The sequence below is a fragment of the Passer montanus genome, unplaced genomic scaffold, assembly GCF_014805655.1.
Source record: "Passer montanus isolate IOZ18808 unplaced genomic scaffold, ASM1480565v1 scaffold111, whole genome shotgun sequence".
NCBI classification, from domain to species: Eukaryota; Metazoa; Chordata; class Aves; order Passeriformes; family Passeridae; genus Passer; species Passer montanus.
This window is the reverse complement of record NW_024357725.1, coordinates 622837-640520: the sequence shown is the minus strand read 5'-3', so window position 1 is coordinate 640520 and position 17684 is coordinate 622837. Positions and strand designations below refer to the sequence as shown.

General features: G+C 40.7%; 1 protein-coding gene across 3 annotated transcripts in view; it reads left to right on the top strand.

Annotated features, from left to right (window-relative positions):
• Positions 1 to 17255, top strand: part of HMG20A (high mobility group 20A) — a 39889-nt gene extending 22634 nt beyond the window's left edge. For 2 of the 3 annotated variants that reach the window (XM_039731975.1, XM_039731968.1), the window contains 8 exons: positions 1751 to 1898; positions 3233 to 3448; positions 5706 to 5838; positions 6191 to 6222; positions 10340 to 10415; positions 11248 to 11463; positions 12068 to 12211; positions 14490 to 17255. In XM_039731975.1, coding sequence (XP_039587909.1) covers positions 1751 to 1898; positions 3233 to 3448; positions 5706 to 5838; positions 6191 to 6222; positions 10340 to 10415; positions 11248 to 11463; positions 12068 to 12204 — 958 coding nt within the window. In that variant the 3' untranslated portion in view covers positions 12205 to 12211; positions 14490 to 17255. The remainder of the gene's footprint in view (positions 1 to 1750; positions 1899 to 3232; positions 3449 to 5705; positions 5839 to 6190; positions 6223 to 10339; positions 10416 to 11247; positions 11464 to 12067; positions 12212 to 14489) is intronic. The other variant, XM_039731984.1, reaches the window with a different exon arrangement.
• Positions 17256 to 17684: the final 429 nt, after the last annotated feature.

Sequence of the window (17684 nt, the reverse complement as noted above, 5' to 3'; positions counted from 1 at the left end):
AATAATTATTTCAGTTATTAAAGATATCATTAATATTCGTCAATGATCTCTGAAACTGATCACTGACACTGATGTCTCATTTTGTCAGTCTGACTCGCTTTCAGAAACTGCAGCAATGGCCTTTTAAAATCACATTGCCAAGAGAAGTTTTCTTTTAACAATACATGGAATTTTTGCTGTGTTTTGATAATTGAAGCTTCTTTTCTGTTTTGCAAAGCACCAAACAGTAAAATTCAGACTTTGCAGTCAGATAAAGCCCTATAAAAATGAATGTGAACACTTTCACTCTAAATGGGTCTGAATTTGGATTTACTTATCTGGGACTTCAAACTTGCTGGTGCCAAATTAGGAGCATGTTCAAATTAGGCTTGTGTTTAAGAGGTATTAATGTTTTGGCTGAGCTTACATCAGTGTTTGCTGCAAATGGCTGCATCACATGAAGATTCTCCTGTAGGTGCAGTTTAAAGAGCTTCTCTGCTAAGGGGGAATGGAGAGGAAATTTGAAATACTCTTCAAACCCTAACACTGAATCCAGAGCTGTGTTGTTCCTATTCTTTTTGACACATACCAAATATAATTAACTTATGGGAGGGTGTCTGCTCTGTTCCCTTGGTCCCTCTCTAATTGTCAGTAATGTGAGCTCAATCTGCTGTCTCAAAGTCAGCCATGGATCTCTGCAGCCCTTTTTTCTTTACCAGTAATTATGTCATAATTGCTGATTGTAGTGAGTGGTGAAAATATGCTGTTCTTTCTGAAGACAGATATTCCCATGGGCATGCAAATAACAATTCTGTTAATGCACATCAAATTTTTATAGCTGTATTCTACATTGATAGGAGCAGTTATTTTGAATATTTAAAATTTGCCATAGACATGAGTAGCTTTAGACTGGAATAAATGAGCAAAGGAGACTTGAAGCATACCCTGCTGTTAAAGGAATTTTCATGAATGTAACTGGGTAAGGCCAAGTATTCTTTAGTATCAAGAAAGGTTTAGAATCTGAGATGAGTTGAAAAATCTTACATTAATTTGCATACTGAGCACAGGGCTGAGAATGTCCAGGGGGTTCTTGTCCCAAAATGTGTGTTCAGCACTGTCAGTCTACCTTCAGAAGTACTTTTGTACGTTTGCTCTTCATTTTTGCCTGCAGACATCTTGCCCTTTTTTGGAGTAAGGTAGATTGATACAGCTCTTGCAGCAAAATTAAATTATGGCCATTCTGGAGCCTGTTGGGACCTGGTCATGATTGTGTTTAGATACCCATGTGTATAAACAGGAGAGTGTGTGGAATGAAGTTCAATCCAAGATCATACCCAATCACAGATCTCTACATGTATTTGTGGAGAAATAGATTAAACACATCCAGAAAGGTGTATCTTGGTTGACGATGAAACTTTTAATTTCAAATTCCTTATGGTACTTTTGAAGAAGGATAGATTCATGCTATCTGGTTTCTGATGCAAATGTTCACTTGCCTGCAAATTGTTTGTGTGATCAAGTCACTAAAAATGAAACAAAATACTACTTTAAAAATCAAACTGGGTCTGAAAGTCCATGGGAGCTGTGGTAGTTACAGTGGTTGCTTGGATGGAACAGCCAGTTCTTCAGAAATCACTTCTACATCCCATTTTTCTTGCTAGTGTGAGAATGAATATATTTGCAACATTTTTGCATGTTTTAGAAGATTAGGGAGGAAGTGATTTAGGAATGATGATTAAATTTTTTGTTCTCCACTTCTGTGCATTTTCAGATTAGCCAATTCGGAGGGTTCATTCAGTGGTGGAACTTCACAGCCTGTGAATAACCCAGATTTGGTGGAGGACTTGTCACAGGCTCAGCCGCAGCAAAATGAGTCTTCAAATGCTGCTGAAACCACTGAGCAGAAGCCTGAGGAGGAGGTGAGATGAAATAATAGTAACTTTTCAATGAAGCAAAGCCATGGAGTTTTGTCATTATATTGTCTTACTTGCTCAGATTTAATTTTTAAGAGGATCACAAATTTTTATCCATTTGCCGTGTTCATCTTCTGATTCCCTCATTTTCTCCTGTGTTGCACAGCTGCACACAGAGAGCTGGCAGTTGGAATGTGCAGAGAGCAGCACATGGGTCTCAGCTTTGCCAGAAGGGCCCACAAGCTGGTGCTGCATTCAGGACTGAATGTTCAACTGCCACAACTTATCTTCTCTCTTGTGAGCCAGAAAAGTGAGACCACTGTAATGTTCTGGTAGTAACTGAGGTCTTTAAAATCAGTGTGTTTTTACTGCTTTAGACTATACCTTGTGTACCATCCAACACTGGTTTTTGGTGATTAAATCATGAAGGACCTGAAGTTGAACTAGGAAGTGGTTTTGGGGTTTTCTGGTTTGGTGGGTTTTTTTTTTTGATAGATGTATTTGATATTCTTCCTTGTAGTTTGTTTTCAGCTGTGAGGTCCTTTTTTAATTAATAAAATTCCAGGAGGAAAACAAAAAGTAATATGATGGCAGGAACATGTTGAACTGGGGAAAGATTAGAAGTACAGAAAATAATTGTATGTACACAGCATTAGAAAATAGTGTTGTCCAGAGCTTGCTGTAGAAATGGTTTGAAGACAAGAGGATGAGTGGTAATGATGTTATTCCTGTGAATCACAAGCATGCCCCAGACACATTTTACAATGTTCCCTCCTTTGGAGTTTGTTTGTTGCTCCATTGGAGGTGGTTGCTGGGAAAGATGAGAGTAGAAAAGCCTGTATACTGTCTTTCCAGCCACATTTTGGGCACATTGTGCATGAAGGACAAAGATCTAGAAGGTGCAAAATAACTAGTTGTCAATTATTAACTAGTACACAAAATCTCTCCAAAAAACCTATTGAAGTAAATGACTTGCAGGGGAGGGTGTGTGAGGGTGAGAATAACTAAAACCAAGCAAACAAGTAATAAAAGAATATTTGCAGTTGCATTAGTTGAGATGATCATGCTGTAGATTATCAGTCCCTGTGATTTTACAATCAGAAATTGATGCCAATGTTACTTTGTTGTCCCTGTGGCTTAGGAGAAACTGTAAGCTACTTTTCACAGTGAGACTCATTTGGCTTTGTTTGGACAAAAGTTGGGATAGCTCTGAAGTAGGGTTTGAGACCTGCATCCATGGAGAGGATTGCAGCCATGTACTCCTGCTGAAGCTGTTTATTCCTTCCACAGGTGTGGTTATTTTCACTCAGCCTGAATTACCTTCTGTTTTCATCTTGCAGCAGCAGAGAACCAAACGAGGAGGCTGGGCCAAAGGGAGGAAGAGGAAGAAGCCCCTGCGGGACAGCAATGCCCCCAAATCCCCCCTGACCGGGTACGTGCGGTTCATGAACGAGCGCAGGGAGCAGCTGCGGGCGAAGCGGCCGGAGGTGCCTTTCCCAGAGATCACCAGGATGCTGGGCAATGAGTGGAGCAAGCTGCCCCCTGAGGAGAAGCGGGTACCACTGCACTTCCTTGTCCTTGCTGCTGCACGGGAATGTTGTTTAGTGAGGAGGCTGACACGGACTGTTGGTTGAAATCGTGTTTAGGAGGATATTTCAAAATGAGTGCACAGGTTCACATGATGAGCCCTGGCAGGGCCATGGTGTCTCCTTCAGGGGTGACTTGGGAGCTGTATCCTCTAGGTAAGGCAAGAATACATCCAGAATGGGGACAGTGCTCTACTGAGACATCCCACAGTTGTGTGATCCATCTGGATGTAACTCTGCTGTACCAACTCAGATACATCTGAGACTTGTAATGCCAAAATCTTGGGATGTGTTGTCGCCTATCTGGGGGTCCTGTGGCCTTCTGCACCACCTGACAAGTGAATTAAGCTCAAGGCCACGTTTGGGCTGTTTTTTAGGGCCTTCTGGAGTGAACCTTGTTAATGGGTTAATTGCTAATGGATGTCTTACTGTCCACTGCTGATTGCCAGTTGGACATTACTGCAAAGCAGTTTTAAATCACAGTGCTACTGAATGCTCTCATACAAATTTGATCTTCATATTTGAACTTTGGAAAATACCTTAAGGGTGTAACAAAAAATGAGATGACACAAAAACCCAAGATCTCCTTTTGTTGCTTTTTGCTAAGCTTGTAGAATACCACTTACAGGGATGATATAAAATGGTGCATAGGCACTGTGATTGAACCATAATGGAGAATATGTGGCAAGACAAAGAAGTAGATTTGGTAGCAGGGATAGTGAGAATGCTGTTGCTTAGAGAAAAGTCAGGATTGCTGCTATGTAAGGTTGGAAATTTACATCCATGGAGAGGATGTCTTGCAGGGATGAAAATGTCTGCTGGGGGAGAAGGGAAAAAGACATCTGCCCCTCTGTCCCCTGCACTTTAACATATTCTTATCATGTCTCAGGCAGAGTTTTAACCTGAAAAAGGAAATTGAGTTCAAATCTCTATTCTGTATGCTGCTTTTTAAATCCTCTGGGAATCTGTCCTTGAGTAAAGCTGTAAGTTTCTAACTCAGAGCAGGTCAAGTAAAGACTGCTGAGCTCTTTCAGCAGCACATTGCTGGAGGTGGAAAAAAAGAATTAATACCTTACAGACTAATGTCCAAAAGCAATGCCAACCCAAAAGCATCACAAAATTTGTACCTCAATCCCTAATGTTACTACTCATCAGCAGAGTCAAAACTGTGTTGCACAGGTATGGAAATCATACCTTATATGTACTATCATGATGACTTAAAGAGAATACCAGGTGACTAAGGTTCACTGATTGAATTCTTACATTCACTGAATTTTAAATTCATTTGGAGAAAAAATTGGAAGGCAACTTTTTTTCCTGAAAGGATCCCATTAGTAAGCATTGTGACATTCGTTAAATGTTTTTCAGTTCATCAGTTTCCCTATAGAATTTAGCAGCTAAGCTCATTCTGTCATGCAGATGTGTGAAATGCCTTCAGGCTACTAAAAAAATGTTTCTGTTAAGCAAAATGCAGATGGATTATATAATTAGTAAGCATTGTGACATTCGTTAAATGTTTTTCAGTTCATCAGTTTCCCTATAGAATTTAGCAGCTAAGCTCATTCTGTCATGCAGATGTGTGAAATGCCTTCAGGCTACTAAAAATTTTTCTGTTAACCAAAATGCAGATGGATTGTATCAATTTTAAAAAGTTTTCTATTAACCAAAATGCAGATGGATTATATCAATTAAAACCAGGCTCTTTTATCTTTACACTGCTCTTTGCAATAGCCATGATGTTTTGTTCACCTCTCAGATGTGCCAAGTGTATGGTGGTGCTTTTTGTCTGTGGGGCCTGAAAACAACTATGTGTTTGGAACTCCACTGTTCTGGGTCTGAACCATGAAGCATCATCTGATCTATCATCTGATAAGATGTTATTGTTTGGCAGCACTTCCTCCTGGCAACAGAACAGGAATTCTGAAGTGCTTGGTCTGTAACATGTAGGTAACATTCAGTTGAGTAGAGTAGCTTAGTAGCAAGTTACTCCTAGGCCTAGCAAAAAATATGAAGAGAATAGTTATTATGAAAAAAGAGAGAGAAAATGGGACACCAGAGTACAGTAATTTTATCCACAGATCTTATGTCTTTGCACCTCATTGTTTCTTCACTCCTCTCCTGTTTGCGTAGGTGAAATGGATCAGCACTTCATTTGCCAAGCTGTTTTTCTTCCCTTCCTCCCAAAGGGGAGGAAACTCCCTGAACCCCTGGGACTTTTTTGTTTCAGCGCTACCTGGATGAAGCAGACAGAGATAAGGAGCGTTACATGCGGGAGCTGGAGCAGTATCAGAAGACTGAAGCCTACAAAGTCTTTAGCAGGAAAGCACAGGACAGACAAAAAGGCAAATCACACAGACAAGGTATTCAATGGGACAAAAGTAGCCCAGGCAGTCATGCAGCCTGACACTCCTTGAAAGTCTTGGATTTAAAGGCTGGTTAAAAAGTGAATGTGTTCTTTCTATGGCATTTACCTCAGCTGTGTGTAAAGGGAATTAGATTTATCTGAATTTAACTGTGTCTAGATTGTGTTGGAGGATATGCTCCAAGAGCTTCAAAGTTAGACACAGCTTCTCTGTGGCTTTGTAGGAGAGCTGCACAAGTCTGTCTAGAATTGTTGTGTAATTGGGGTTGTGTAACTGCCTTAATTCTTTGCTTCTTGTTTTCTTAAATTTTGTTTATTTTGAGAGGCTTCTTGCTTGTTTTCTTTTTCAGATGGAGCAAGACAGCCAGCTCATGATCATGAGGTAAACCTCTTAATTCTACATTTACATCAGTGGTTAGACTTTCAGGTGAAGTCAAAACCCAGTTTATCAGAACTCGAGTGTGAATTCTTCCTCTTCCTAATGCAGGTTTTGAAAAGTTAGAAATGACTGAGTATGGTTAGACTCATTGATATGACAAAACTCAATTTAGTGAGTCTTGGGCAAGTACAAATGATAGATGGAATGGAGCATAGGATACACTTAGAGCATTGGTCTGTTTTGTAATGCAGTGTTAAGAACTTAAAAGTAGTGTGAGACCTCCATAAGCCTGCCAAGTCAGCCCCTTTAGGTGGCTGTTTTCAGGTACTGATTTTTTGCAGTAGCACGTATGATTGTGGCTTCCTTGAGAAGAAAAGGGGTAAAGCAACCAAATAATTGGAAAATCTCTGGCTTAAGCCTCCTCCTGCCCTCCCTTGCCCTCTGCATATGTAAATATTGGAAAAGAATGATGATATCTGGAAGTAGATCTCAACAGCTACAGCACAGGCATCTTACCACAAATCTTGTGTGTCCTGGCTGACTGTGGTTTCTCTCTCCTTGAAACACTGCAGCTTTCTCCAGTTGTATTACCTAGGGCCACAGTGCTTCTCTAATGGTTACCAATAAATTGCAAACAAAGAGCAATGAAAAAGTCTTGATTATACACAGCCTCTTCACTTGTAAGCAATAAGGCTTTCTGAAAGATCTGTTTTTCTTTGTGAGGCTTTTTGCCTTGGGAAAGCAATCCAGTTTGCTTCTAATGTGTTCATTACAATAGTGACAAGGCTGAGCCCTGCTGAGAGGCAGCTACTGGTCTTGAAGGAAAGTACGTTTCATTTTCAGGAAAATGTTTTGGTAGCATGTTTCTTATATGCCTTTTATTAACTCCTAGAGGAAGTGCTTGCAGTGAGATTATCCTTTAGAAGTACATGATCCCCAAGTTTTCTGATTCTACAGTCACTGAATCCAAGTTTCTCTCTAATTGTACAAAAACTGAAGGCTTCAAGTTCTAGGTTGACTGTGAGTGTTATATAACATTTGAGTTATACAGGTGGCAAACTACAAGTTTGGAGTCTTCCCTCTTGCCCTTCTAATTGAAGCTATGATTGCTGATCTTTCACATCATAAATGCAGTTAAAAATGAGTTCTCCTCACCCTGTAGCTTCATCAGATACAGCTGAACATCAACCTGTCAGTCAGACATCCTACAAACTGTGCCTTTGACTACTTGGTGTTTTTCTCCTTTATATTTATAAAATCCCACATGCCTATCACCTGATGTGCTTTTGCATCTTTTGTGCAGGGAAGTCAAGTATTATAATCCTGTATAGGTGGGGAATAAGCAGAAAAATCTTAGATTGCTTTTAGAAGTGTCTGCTCAAGCTGTTAGTGGAAGTGAGGCTAAAGGTCTTTGTTATCTTGCTGCTTTCTCCTGTCCACACTGACTTCTGTTGCTGTGTTTGTGATTAGCAAGTACAAGCTGATGAAATGATATCTTGAGAGAATATAAGAGAATAAGGTCAAAGAAAGCTTTTTTCTTTCCCTTCCTCCACTTAAATGTTTATCGATGTAGTTTCTGTGAGTGGATGTTGAAGATATTTTCAACATTGTACATAGAGTTGACCTCTAAAGAGTTTCATGATGGGCAATTCAAATTCTGATTATAATAAAATATAACTAAAGGATGAGAGAGAACTTATAATAGATATTGCCTTGAAAAACATGCACACACTGTCCCCTGAGCTCATCTATATGCATGAAATAGAACATTTTTTTTCCTTCAAATTCTAGTTTCATAAATATCATAGATAGTAATATACACTGGAACTATTGTCATCAGCAGTGACTAAACCCCTGGATAATTGTTCTCCATTGTTCTGCTATTGTTTATTTCCTCAAGCTGCTTGATTCCAAGTGGGTCTGGCATCATGCACTCAGTTACACTTGTTAGTAGAAAGCTTTCAGAGATTTGTGCACACAGGTTGAGGAGAGCAGGGGTTGCCTCGTGGTACCTACTCTGAAAACATGTAATGGAGTAGTGCATTTATTATATCTGTTCATTCCACTGTCTGCAGCCTGACCATGGCAGCAGAGGTGAGCTTAAACCCCCAGAATCTCAGCTGTCTCATTACCGTAGTTCACCAAGTCTCTAAGAACTTCAAGCCTGATTCATTGCAGAATCTTCAGAGTTCAGCCTCAGTTTTAATAATCAGATTAAATTGTTGACTCTTGAAGCATCTCAGTCTTATTTAAGGTAAATGATAGAAAAAATTTTGATTCTCTTTTGGTTTGAGGGAACTGAACAGAACAGAGAACTGAACAGAGTGGGTCCTTTCCAATAGGAGGTAATCAAAGCCTTAGGATTTTAATCTTCAGTGAACCTCAGAGTGGCTTAAGTACTTCAGGGTTCTCAAGAGGATCTTTTATGTGCTAGGTAATGTATTTTGTAGTGGGAGAGTGCTGATGGTTTTAATAATCACTCTTCTGCTTGGTAGCATTTCTTGCCTGTTGGAAGCTGGACAGTTACATCTAAAGCCTTAATATTTTTGATTTTTACCTGAAGAACCTGTATCCTAGGGCTGCAAAGAGAATATCTTCTTGGCAGTACTGTCTCCTCCACCATCTATTCTGTAGGAGGCAGAGATGATCCAAGCCAGTGGCTCTTTGCACACAGGTAGTAAAAGTGAGCACGAATTAGAATGTTTAAGATAGATATTTTTTAAGTGTTCTAACCAGCTTCATAACTGCCAACATTTCTTAGTACACATTAATGTTGTGATCCTGGATTTTGGGGTGAAATTAATTCTTAGCCATCTAGGCAGTGTTCAGACAAAACAAATACATTATTCACATTTCTGTGTATGACTTTTCTTTCTAAATATACTCTTGAGACATTTGCCCTGTAGCAGTACGTACAAAAACTTCAGTGAAAAGCACGTGTGATCATAAACCCTAAATAAATCCTACTATGCCTCAGAGAGCTGGGAAGAGTTGCCCTTCCCTCCAGTCTTCCCTGTTTCTCGTGTGTCTCCAGTTGATTCAGGCCAAGTGAGGTTTGAATTCTCACTCAGTAAATACAGAGCTCCTCAACTGTAATTGTGCCAGACAATAAAAGCTAGCTTATCTTTAAAAGCAATCAATGGACAGTCTGTCTCCTCAGGCTAAAACAGAGTAGCTGTAGTTCCATCTAGTGTCGTCTGTCTTGCTTGGCTGTCAGCTGGCATTCAGGTGACCCCACGGACCCCTCTGTGTGGCAGACACCACCGTGGTACTCTGAACTCAGGGGCCAGAATTCCCTTATCAGCTGTCAAGCATTGGGGTTGTCTACTGGAGGACACCAGTCATGTGTAACACTGCAATTCTGGATTATGAGTCTGTGGCACATTATCAGCCATGGCGGTTGAGAGCTGTGAAAAGCTTTTGTTCTCCATAGACACTCTTTCCTGCTTAACTTTATTTCTGTGTTATGTTACAGGTTGATCGTAGTTGCTGCAGTTTTTCAAACCAAATTTGCATTGGCTTTGTCCATAACAGTTCAGGTGCTAAAACAAGCATTAATTCCTGTTGATTTAGAAGTGGTGACTGAAGTACCTTATAGTAGGGGGCTTTTGCCTTTAGTCAAATCACATTATATACAGTTCTTTGACTGAGTTGTAGAGCATTTCCTGACTTAAAAGTGGTTTTTGTTTTTTCATTTTGGTGTTGAAAGGCCAAGAGCCGTGAAACCTGTTGTGCGTTTTGCTCACTCTGTCTCTGTTTGTTGATATTCCTGTAAACACTATTTCAGAATGTGTCAGTTGGTTGATGGTGGAAAATATAAATGCATTCAGATAGTTTTTAAAACTGAATAATTCTCGTGTATAATGCCATTAGGATGAAAGAGCGTATTTTAGTATGTTGTATGTTCTTTCTTAATAATGGCTTGATTAAACCTATATCTTGAAAATCTAAGACACTTTCTTTGGCTTTTCTTGGTAGGAGCTGGAAGTATCTTTAATCCATACAGCTTTTGGCTGCCTCAGGTTTTGGTCTCCTTGGCCTTTTATTCTCGTGATCAAAACAGTTAAATGAATTCCTGAAAACAAACTGTTCAGCTACGTTATTACTTGTTCTGTTGTAGAAAGAAGCAGATACAAAGGAGAGATCTGTCTTTGATATCCCAATCTTCACAGAAGAGTTCCTGAATCATAGTAAAGGTAATTTTAACTTTTCCAGGATGCTTTCCTCCTTGCTTTTCCAAAATTCTTGGCAAATGCTGTCCAGCTGGAGAGTCCTTGCACTCTCCCATCTCAGCTCACGTAAAGACTTGGGTATAGTTTCTGCTATTACCTTACCTCTGTATATATACAACAGCTGAAAAGCAGTTTTTCCTGGCATTGTCTTCCCAAATTAGCCTTTTTTTGAGAATGTTTCTGATATTTATTCCAACCACTTGCAGCTGTGTCTGCTGTTCTGTAGGACTAAGAAATATCTGAGATGTATCCTCATGGTGATTCAGTCTGGTTAGCAGTATTTTATTTACCCCCATATTTGGAAGATTACACTGATTTTCTGTTACTCTGGTTTTCATATCTGTGTGTCTCAAGGGTTGAGTATTTTTTGCCAGATTTCTTGAAGACTTTCTTGACTGAACAGAATTTAGATTCAGATACTTTCCATGGTCAATAGAAGATTATTTTTGTAACTGGTGTCTTGTTTGCAGGATTCTTAGCACTGCTGCTAAACTTTGTCATTCTGATTGTATTTGAAATGAATCTTGCAGTCTTCCTCCCTGATCAATTCCCCCATTCACTTCCATTCTGATGCTTTGAATGTTTTCTGAGTTGTCTCTCTCTAGGAATGATCCCTGTAAAGTGCTACTATAAGTGCTGTTGTCGCTCCATGATATGATGCTCTTTATCTATAAACCACAACAGCACAGTTTGTAATTATCAGCTGAGCACTCCAGAACTTTGTCTCCTTGCCTGCTGGTCCTAGAGATGTTTGTAGCAGTTTGTTGACTCTCTGGGAATGGCTTGATGTTGGCAGCCCGTGAGGCGGAGCTGCGGCAGCTGCGCAAATCCAACATGGAGTTTGAGGAGAGGAACGCGGCCCTGCAGAAGCACGTGGAGAGCATGCGCACGGCCGTGGAGAAGCTGGAGGTGGACGTGATCCAGGAGCGGAGCCGCAACACGGTGCTGCAGCAGCACCTGGAGAGCCTGCGCCAGGCGCTCACCAGCAGCTTCGCCGGGGTCCCGCTGCCAGGTGAGCCTGTTCCTGTGGGCTGAGAACACGTGGTCTGCTGCTCTACTTCTGTGCTCCTGGCTGTTTCTGGGCTTTTGTTGCATGGGATAATGAAATGCTAAAATGCATGCAGGGGGAAGTGTAGAGTCAGTGCTTTATTTCAACATGACATTTATTTTCCTATTGCTCCTACTCTTCCTAATAAAGTGAGACACATATTCAGTCCTGGCTCTCCTTCACTTGTTTTATGAAAATGTTACTGAATAGAATAGACAGGACGTGCAAGTTCCTTGATTAAAATAAAGGCTGTGTCTGTATTGTCAGCTGCCAGGGAACCCACTTAGATTCTATGAATGCCCAGCTGAAAGAGTTTGTTATAATGAGCTATGAGACCCAAATAAAAGAGAACCATGCTTCATTAGTCCTGATATCCTTGGAACTACTCACTTTGTGGGGTTAGGAGGACGTTGTTTAGTAGAATCTGTCACAAGAATGGTGCACAGCAAAATCACCTCCTATAGCAGTTTGTGTGTTGGCACAAATTACCCTCAGCATAGTGTTAACTTTTTTGAATTGCTGTGGTCATCAAAATACCTTGTGGCTCATTTCACTGTGCTCACTGTAGGCAGCGGGGAAACCCCCACGATGGAAACCATTGATTCCTACATGAACAGACTGCACAGCATTATCCTGGCCAACCCCCAGGAGAACGAGAACCTCATCGCCACGGTACGGGACGTGGTGAACAGGCTGGAGCGTTAGTGATGGGGTAAGTGTTCTCTCCCAGGCTGCTCGTGGGTCTGCTCCGTGCCTTTGGCACCTGTTCTGCTGCTGATGCCTGTGCTGATCACCATATTGTACAATCAGAAAGGTTTCTTTCTCAAAGCTGCAGGAGCAGGTTGTCTTAATGAAAGTCAAATTGGGTTGAAAGGATTCCACGGCATTAAAGGGCTCTGAAATTCCCTTTAGCCCCAAGATCTTTATGTATTTGTATAAGGTGAGTAAGAGTTCTGACAGAATGGTGACAGGGTGACTAATTTAGAAGAAGGCTCCTTTCTTGAGTGAAGTAAAGCTGAAGATTTTAGCAGTAATTGCAGAAACTGATGGCCATGGGGAAATTCTGTTTGTCTCAAGAGGTTACAGGTGAACTCAATTCTGTTATAAACTGAAAATACTCTACCTCTGCTCAGTGGCACCTGTAGTCAAGCTGTTGTAATTAGGAAGGCTTAGATGCAAATGGAGCACTGAGGTATGGTTTAAGCTGTACATAACATTTGCTGAGACTAATGTTTATGTGGCATGTGCGTAGATTATTATTGAGCTCATGATTCTGTATTTTTGCTGCTGTTTAACAGCTTGGAAAACTGTAATAGAGAACAGAGTAGAAAAACAAATTAACAAAGAAGTAAATACCAGTCTCTCTGCATTACTGTGCTGCTTTGCATTTCCCATACTTCTCACTCCCCCTCTTCCCCATGATGCACAGCACTAGGCAGCCATGAGGAGTTTGCCTATTTCTGTTTGAACAAAGTGCATACCTTCATTCTTCAGGCATTTATTATGTAGAGATCTACTGTACACGTCTTGAATAGTGTTTAGAAATGCAAATAAAGCTGCCTTGTGCCATCTGCAAATATGAAGACAGGGCTTTTCATCCTTTCTGGTGCTGACCTTTTGTGGTGCTGTGTAGAACAGTTAATTACACATTTCCCATTATAGTGTGGCTTTAGTTGGGAGATCATTGTCCTTCAGGAGGGTAGCCAGATGGAACGGACTGCAGTTCTAAGAGATGACTGAGCTCCCAGCAGAATAAAGAAGTGCCTTTACTGCTGCTATTTGTGAAGGGAACAGCTTGTCGATCCAGGTCTGGGATTTTTCAGCAGCTCATCAACCTCCTCCTTTTTGTACACTGTTTTCAGTTAGTTCTCAGGCTCAGAGAGAGAATTGGGAGGGGAGGTTTTACAGAATACCTAAGAGGGAGAGCAGTTTCTCATCCATCAGTTACTAGAATGGTATGCCAGGCCCAGAAATGGATATTTGTCCTTTAAGCACCTTGCTAGAAAAAGCATATCGCAAAGCTACTAAGATCTAGACTTTCATTCTCTTGCCAGGTGGCTTAATCTTTCCTAAGGATGGACAATTCCTGTGTTCCTGAACATACGGATACAATTTTCTTGGATAGGCTAGATTTGGCTGTAATTGATTTAGAAAAAGTAATTCTTGCTTTAAATTCTTCCTTCCAACCTCTATTTGAAAAACAATACTTCTTTCCTTTCTTTTCTTTTCCTACCAATGCCTTCCTTCTTTTCAGCAGCAAAACAGTGTGAGGCAATTAAAAATGTTATTAATGATCACATAGTTTCACTGGATAATGACATGCATGTAACTGAATATAATCATCAAGTAATTAGTGGGACTGTTAATTATACTGACTTTCACTTGGCAATGATTATATTTTGAGACAAAATTTTGGAAGGAAGAAGGTTGGGTTTTGTTGGATGCAAACCTAGAAAATGGTAGAGATTCCCTGGAAAACAAGGAAGCTTTGGATAAAAGGTTCATCTGGCATATGATAAACTGTATCAAAAACTGTGATCATCAGTGTCCCTTTGTTAATGTGTATATTAATGCTGAATGTAATCTGTCTCAACCGAGTGGTCTGTTTGAGGCTGAGACATATCACAAAGCAATGCCACAGGAAACTGTGCCATAATGCTCCTGAAAACAACTCTTTCACAGATCTGAGGTGGGTTTTGGTGGCTTCATACATTGTGTTTAGGGACTGTTTGATTATACTTGTGAATATTTTGGATTTTCTGTACTGCATGGTAAAAACTTCTTTGTGCAAAGAGTATATGGGAAGAAGAGAAAGGGTTTTGTTATTTAGCCCTGGATGGGAACAGCAATTCTGGTTGTGTCTCTAGAGGCTGATTTACTATCCTGAACATTGTGTTTTCAGATCAAGCACCAAAAACCCCTGTCACCATGCCTGTTTGGTCCTGGCACATTGTAGCCTTCTAACCCTTATTTTTCTGTTTCGTCTGCAGGTCTCGTGACCCGGGGAAGCTTTACAAAATTTTTTTGGCCAGTGTGGAATAAGAAGCCATGGGGAAAAGCCTGGGGTGGGAGGCAGGATGGCAGGTTTGTCCTGGGCCCTGCCTGTGTGTTTTGTCAGGGAGACAAACAGATCAATGCATTAAGAGATCTTAAGAAGCCACGGACACCACCCACTAAGCATTTGGAACTGTCCTCTCTGTGAACATTTAAGAGCATGCAACTTTTGTGCAATCTACATTTTTTATGGATTTTGCTGGGTGTGAGGGTGCCTGCGTTCTGTGGACTGGCTGGCTGTGGAGATGAAATCTCAGCTTGTGAAATGGAGTCAGCGTATATGTTGTAGTAATAACTTTGTGTTATATTGCCTAATGTCTTCTAGTGTCTTTTATTTTGTTTTCATGTTTATCCTGTGGGGTTACCTTCCTTCACTTCAGTTCTTTTGATCTTGTTCCCTGATTCTTGCAGTACTGGATAGCAGTGCTTGCGTTCTCTGCTCTAACAGGGGGTTTTCCTTGCTGCACTGTCTTGTCCTACGCTTCCTGCTGTGTTTATAGAGCTTTTCTTAAGCAGAATCCTGGGGTTTTTTTGTGTTAGCCTGCAATTCCTACAATGTGAGTTTGCCCCTGCTAGAGACTGGCTGTGGTTGGTGCTTTGTGGCTTGATTCTACTATGAGACAGACTTCTTCTCTCCCCTCTCTTCAAGCACCTCTCTTGCACATTGCATCCTGCTTTTCTGTGAAGCTTTCCTGTCATCTCTTGAAAACATTTGCTGGAGCATTTCACTATCACAAAGATCAGTGGAAATAAAAAAAAACCAAAAACATTAGTTCTCAGCAGGGAAAATGGGACTCTTCAGTTTAGACTAAACCCACAAAGCTTGCCCTTCCTCTGATACATTGTTCAGTCTAATTTAATGTTATTGCCTTGTTTTTTAGAGAATGATCTCATGGGGAAAGCAGTTTTCTATAAAAAGAGAAATGGGCACGGGGATTGCATTTTTTCCCTCCCTGCCCTCCTGAAATTGCTGTGCTGGGAATCAGTGTGTCTGGAAGCAGCACATATATTTTTGCATGAATTATTAGAGCAGAGAAGGTTATTAGCAGCTAGGTCCACGTAGTCCACAGAACTCAGCATTACAGCTTCTTTCTGTTCTTGCCTTTTGTACAGTCCAGTACTGCCCATGGAGCCCATGGCATTCAGCATTTGGTGTTCCAGCTGACCTAAATGGCCTTTCGCTTGCATTGAATAGAGCTCTGCATGTTTGAGTCTGATCTTGGTGAGCTACACCACACCTCCTGGCAGAGCTGAGGCACCCACTGTCTGCACTGGCTTATGCAAAACTTTCCCTGCCCTTTGGTTCCTGTCAAATTGTTGATTCTGACTTTGGCTCAGCATTTGTTGGACATCTCTGGGCTTTATGGGGGTGGTTGAAATGCTCTTGCTCCCACCTGACAATCTTTTTGCTCCTGCTCAAGACATCTGTTAAGATTCCCTGTTATGATGTGGAGGTTGCTTTCGTTAGAGGAGCATGTTGCTGTCAGCATCACTTTAATGTACCTTTAATGTGACACAAATATTTTGAAGATTAAAAATCAGTTTCTTCTTTTCCTGCGCTGTACACATGGACATCATGCTGGCCTGGAGCCATCTTCAGGTCAGCACCTTTATGCCAGGTCTCAGCTTACTCCTGGGGTTATTGCTGTAGCCAAGAAGCAAGGATTTCCATGTAAATCAAGTCTTCCTTCAGGGAGGAAACTCCTTTCTCTTGTTACCTGTTTTGCTTTCAAGACTTTACAAAAAGGAACTTCAGTTTGCTGCGTTGACTTCCACTCTCCTTAGCATGGATGAAACCAGCTGATGCTGCCATGAACTTTTTTAGTGGGTTCTGTAATTAATGTTGTAAATCCTAGAGGTTGTTAATGCCTCCAGTACAAGCACCTACACCTTCATCTCATGTATGTATCTTGGTTTTTTAGAACTGGTGATGTTTGACTCTCTGTTGAAGTGGCCAAAATGCTCTGCATAGCCAAAACTGATTTACAAAATCCTGAAGTTCTGTCTGTGGCATCCTACTTAATACCTGGAGTTGTATCCCATAAAGTCTCCAGAAATTCCATGTAATGTAGGATGCAGTTCCAGCAACAAATCCAATCCATCAGTAGGGTCTGATGGCTTCAGGCTGCCTGCTTACAGAAATCTGCTCATGGATACTGCTCATCCATCTCTGCTGAGAAGCATGCAAGTGTTGTGGAATAGGAAATTTAAGGTGATATTATTAGCTGGGGGCTGACAAATCTCTTGCCTTTTCCCACAAGGAAGAAGGCGGGGTGGATTATCCATCTTGAAGCAGCTGGGAGAAGACTTGAGTTCTTGCTCACTGATGATGTGACAGATGATGTTTTGTCTCATTAAGAAGCTTCTTATTTATGTTTATTAACCCTATAAAAATGGATTTTGTCTTTCCAGTGTTTTCAGAGTGTCACTTCAGTTTACAGTTTTCAGTGTTGACTGATTAAAAAAAAATGAAGTGGGTGTCAAGGAGAACAGCAGAATAAAATGCTTTTGTCACTTGCAGAAATGTTGAGAGAAATATATGAAAGCAGAATCCATTTGCTGGATTAACGTGTTTGGAATTGTTTAAATGCCAAGTTTTCTGTACAATGTTTTTGTAATTAAACTTTAGAGCTCCTTGGTTTCTGAGAAGTTGATGTGCTTGTTTGACACTGCTTCATTAAAATTGTTCAACGCTGAATCCATTCTGATTCAATTTTAACTGCATTTTCATGAAAGAACTATTGCTACATTGATCTCTCACCAGGGATTTTGGCAATTCCATGTTAACCTTTGAACGGAAATGTGCCTCTTCCACCTCTCCATCCTAAGTGTCTTCCTCTGGAAAAGCTGAAGGAATTTAGGTAATTAGTGCTGAAAGAGTCAGAGTTTTTGGTTATAGCTAATGGTTGCCAGGGCCTTTCCCCAGCTTGACTGACTTTAAAAATGTCTTATCTCTCACTCAGCCCTTTTTTTACATCTTTGTCTTCCTTTATTGTTCCTAATTTCCCACCATCATAGTGATTTTGTTTAATAACCTTCTGTATCATAACTATTGTTCCCCACTTGATTTTCTTTTCCCCTACTAGATTTTTTATCCTCTCTTCATCCACCTGCTGGCTGAGAATGAAGCA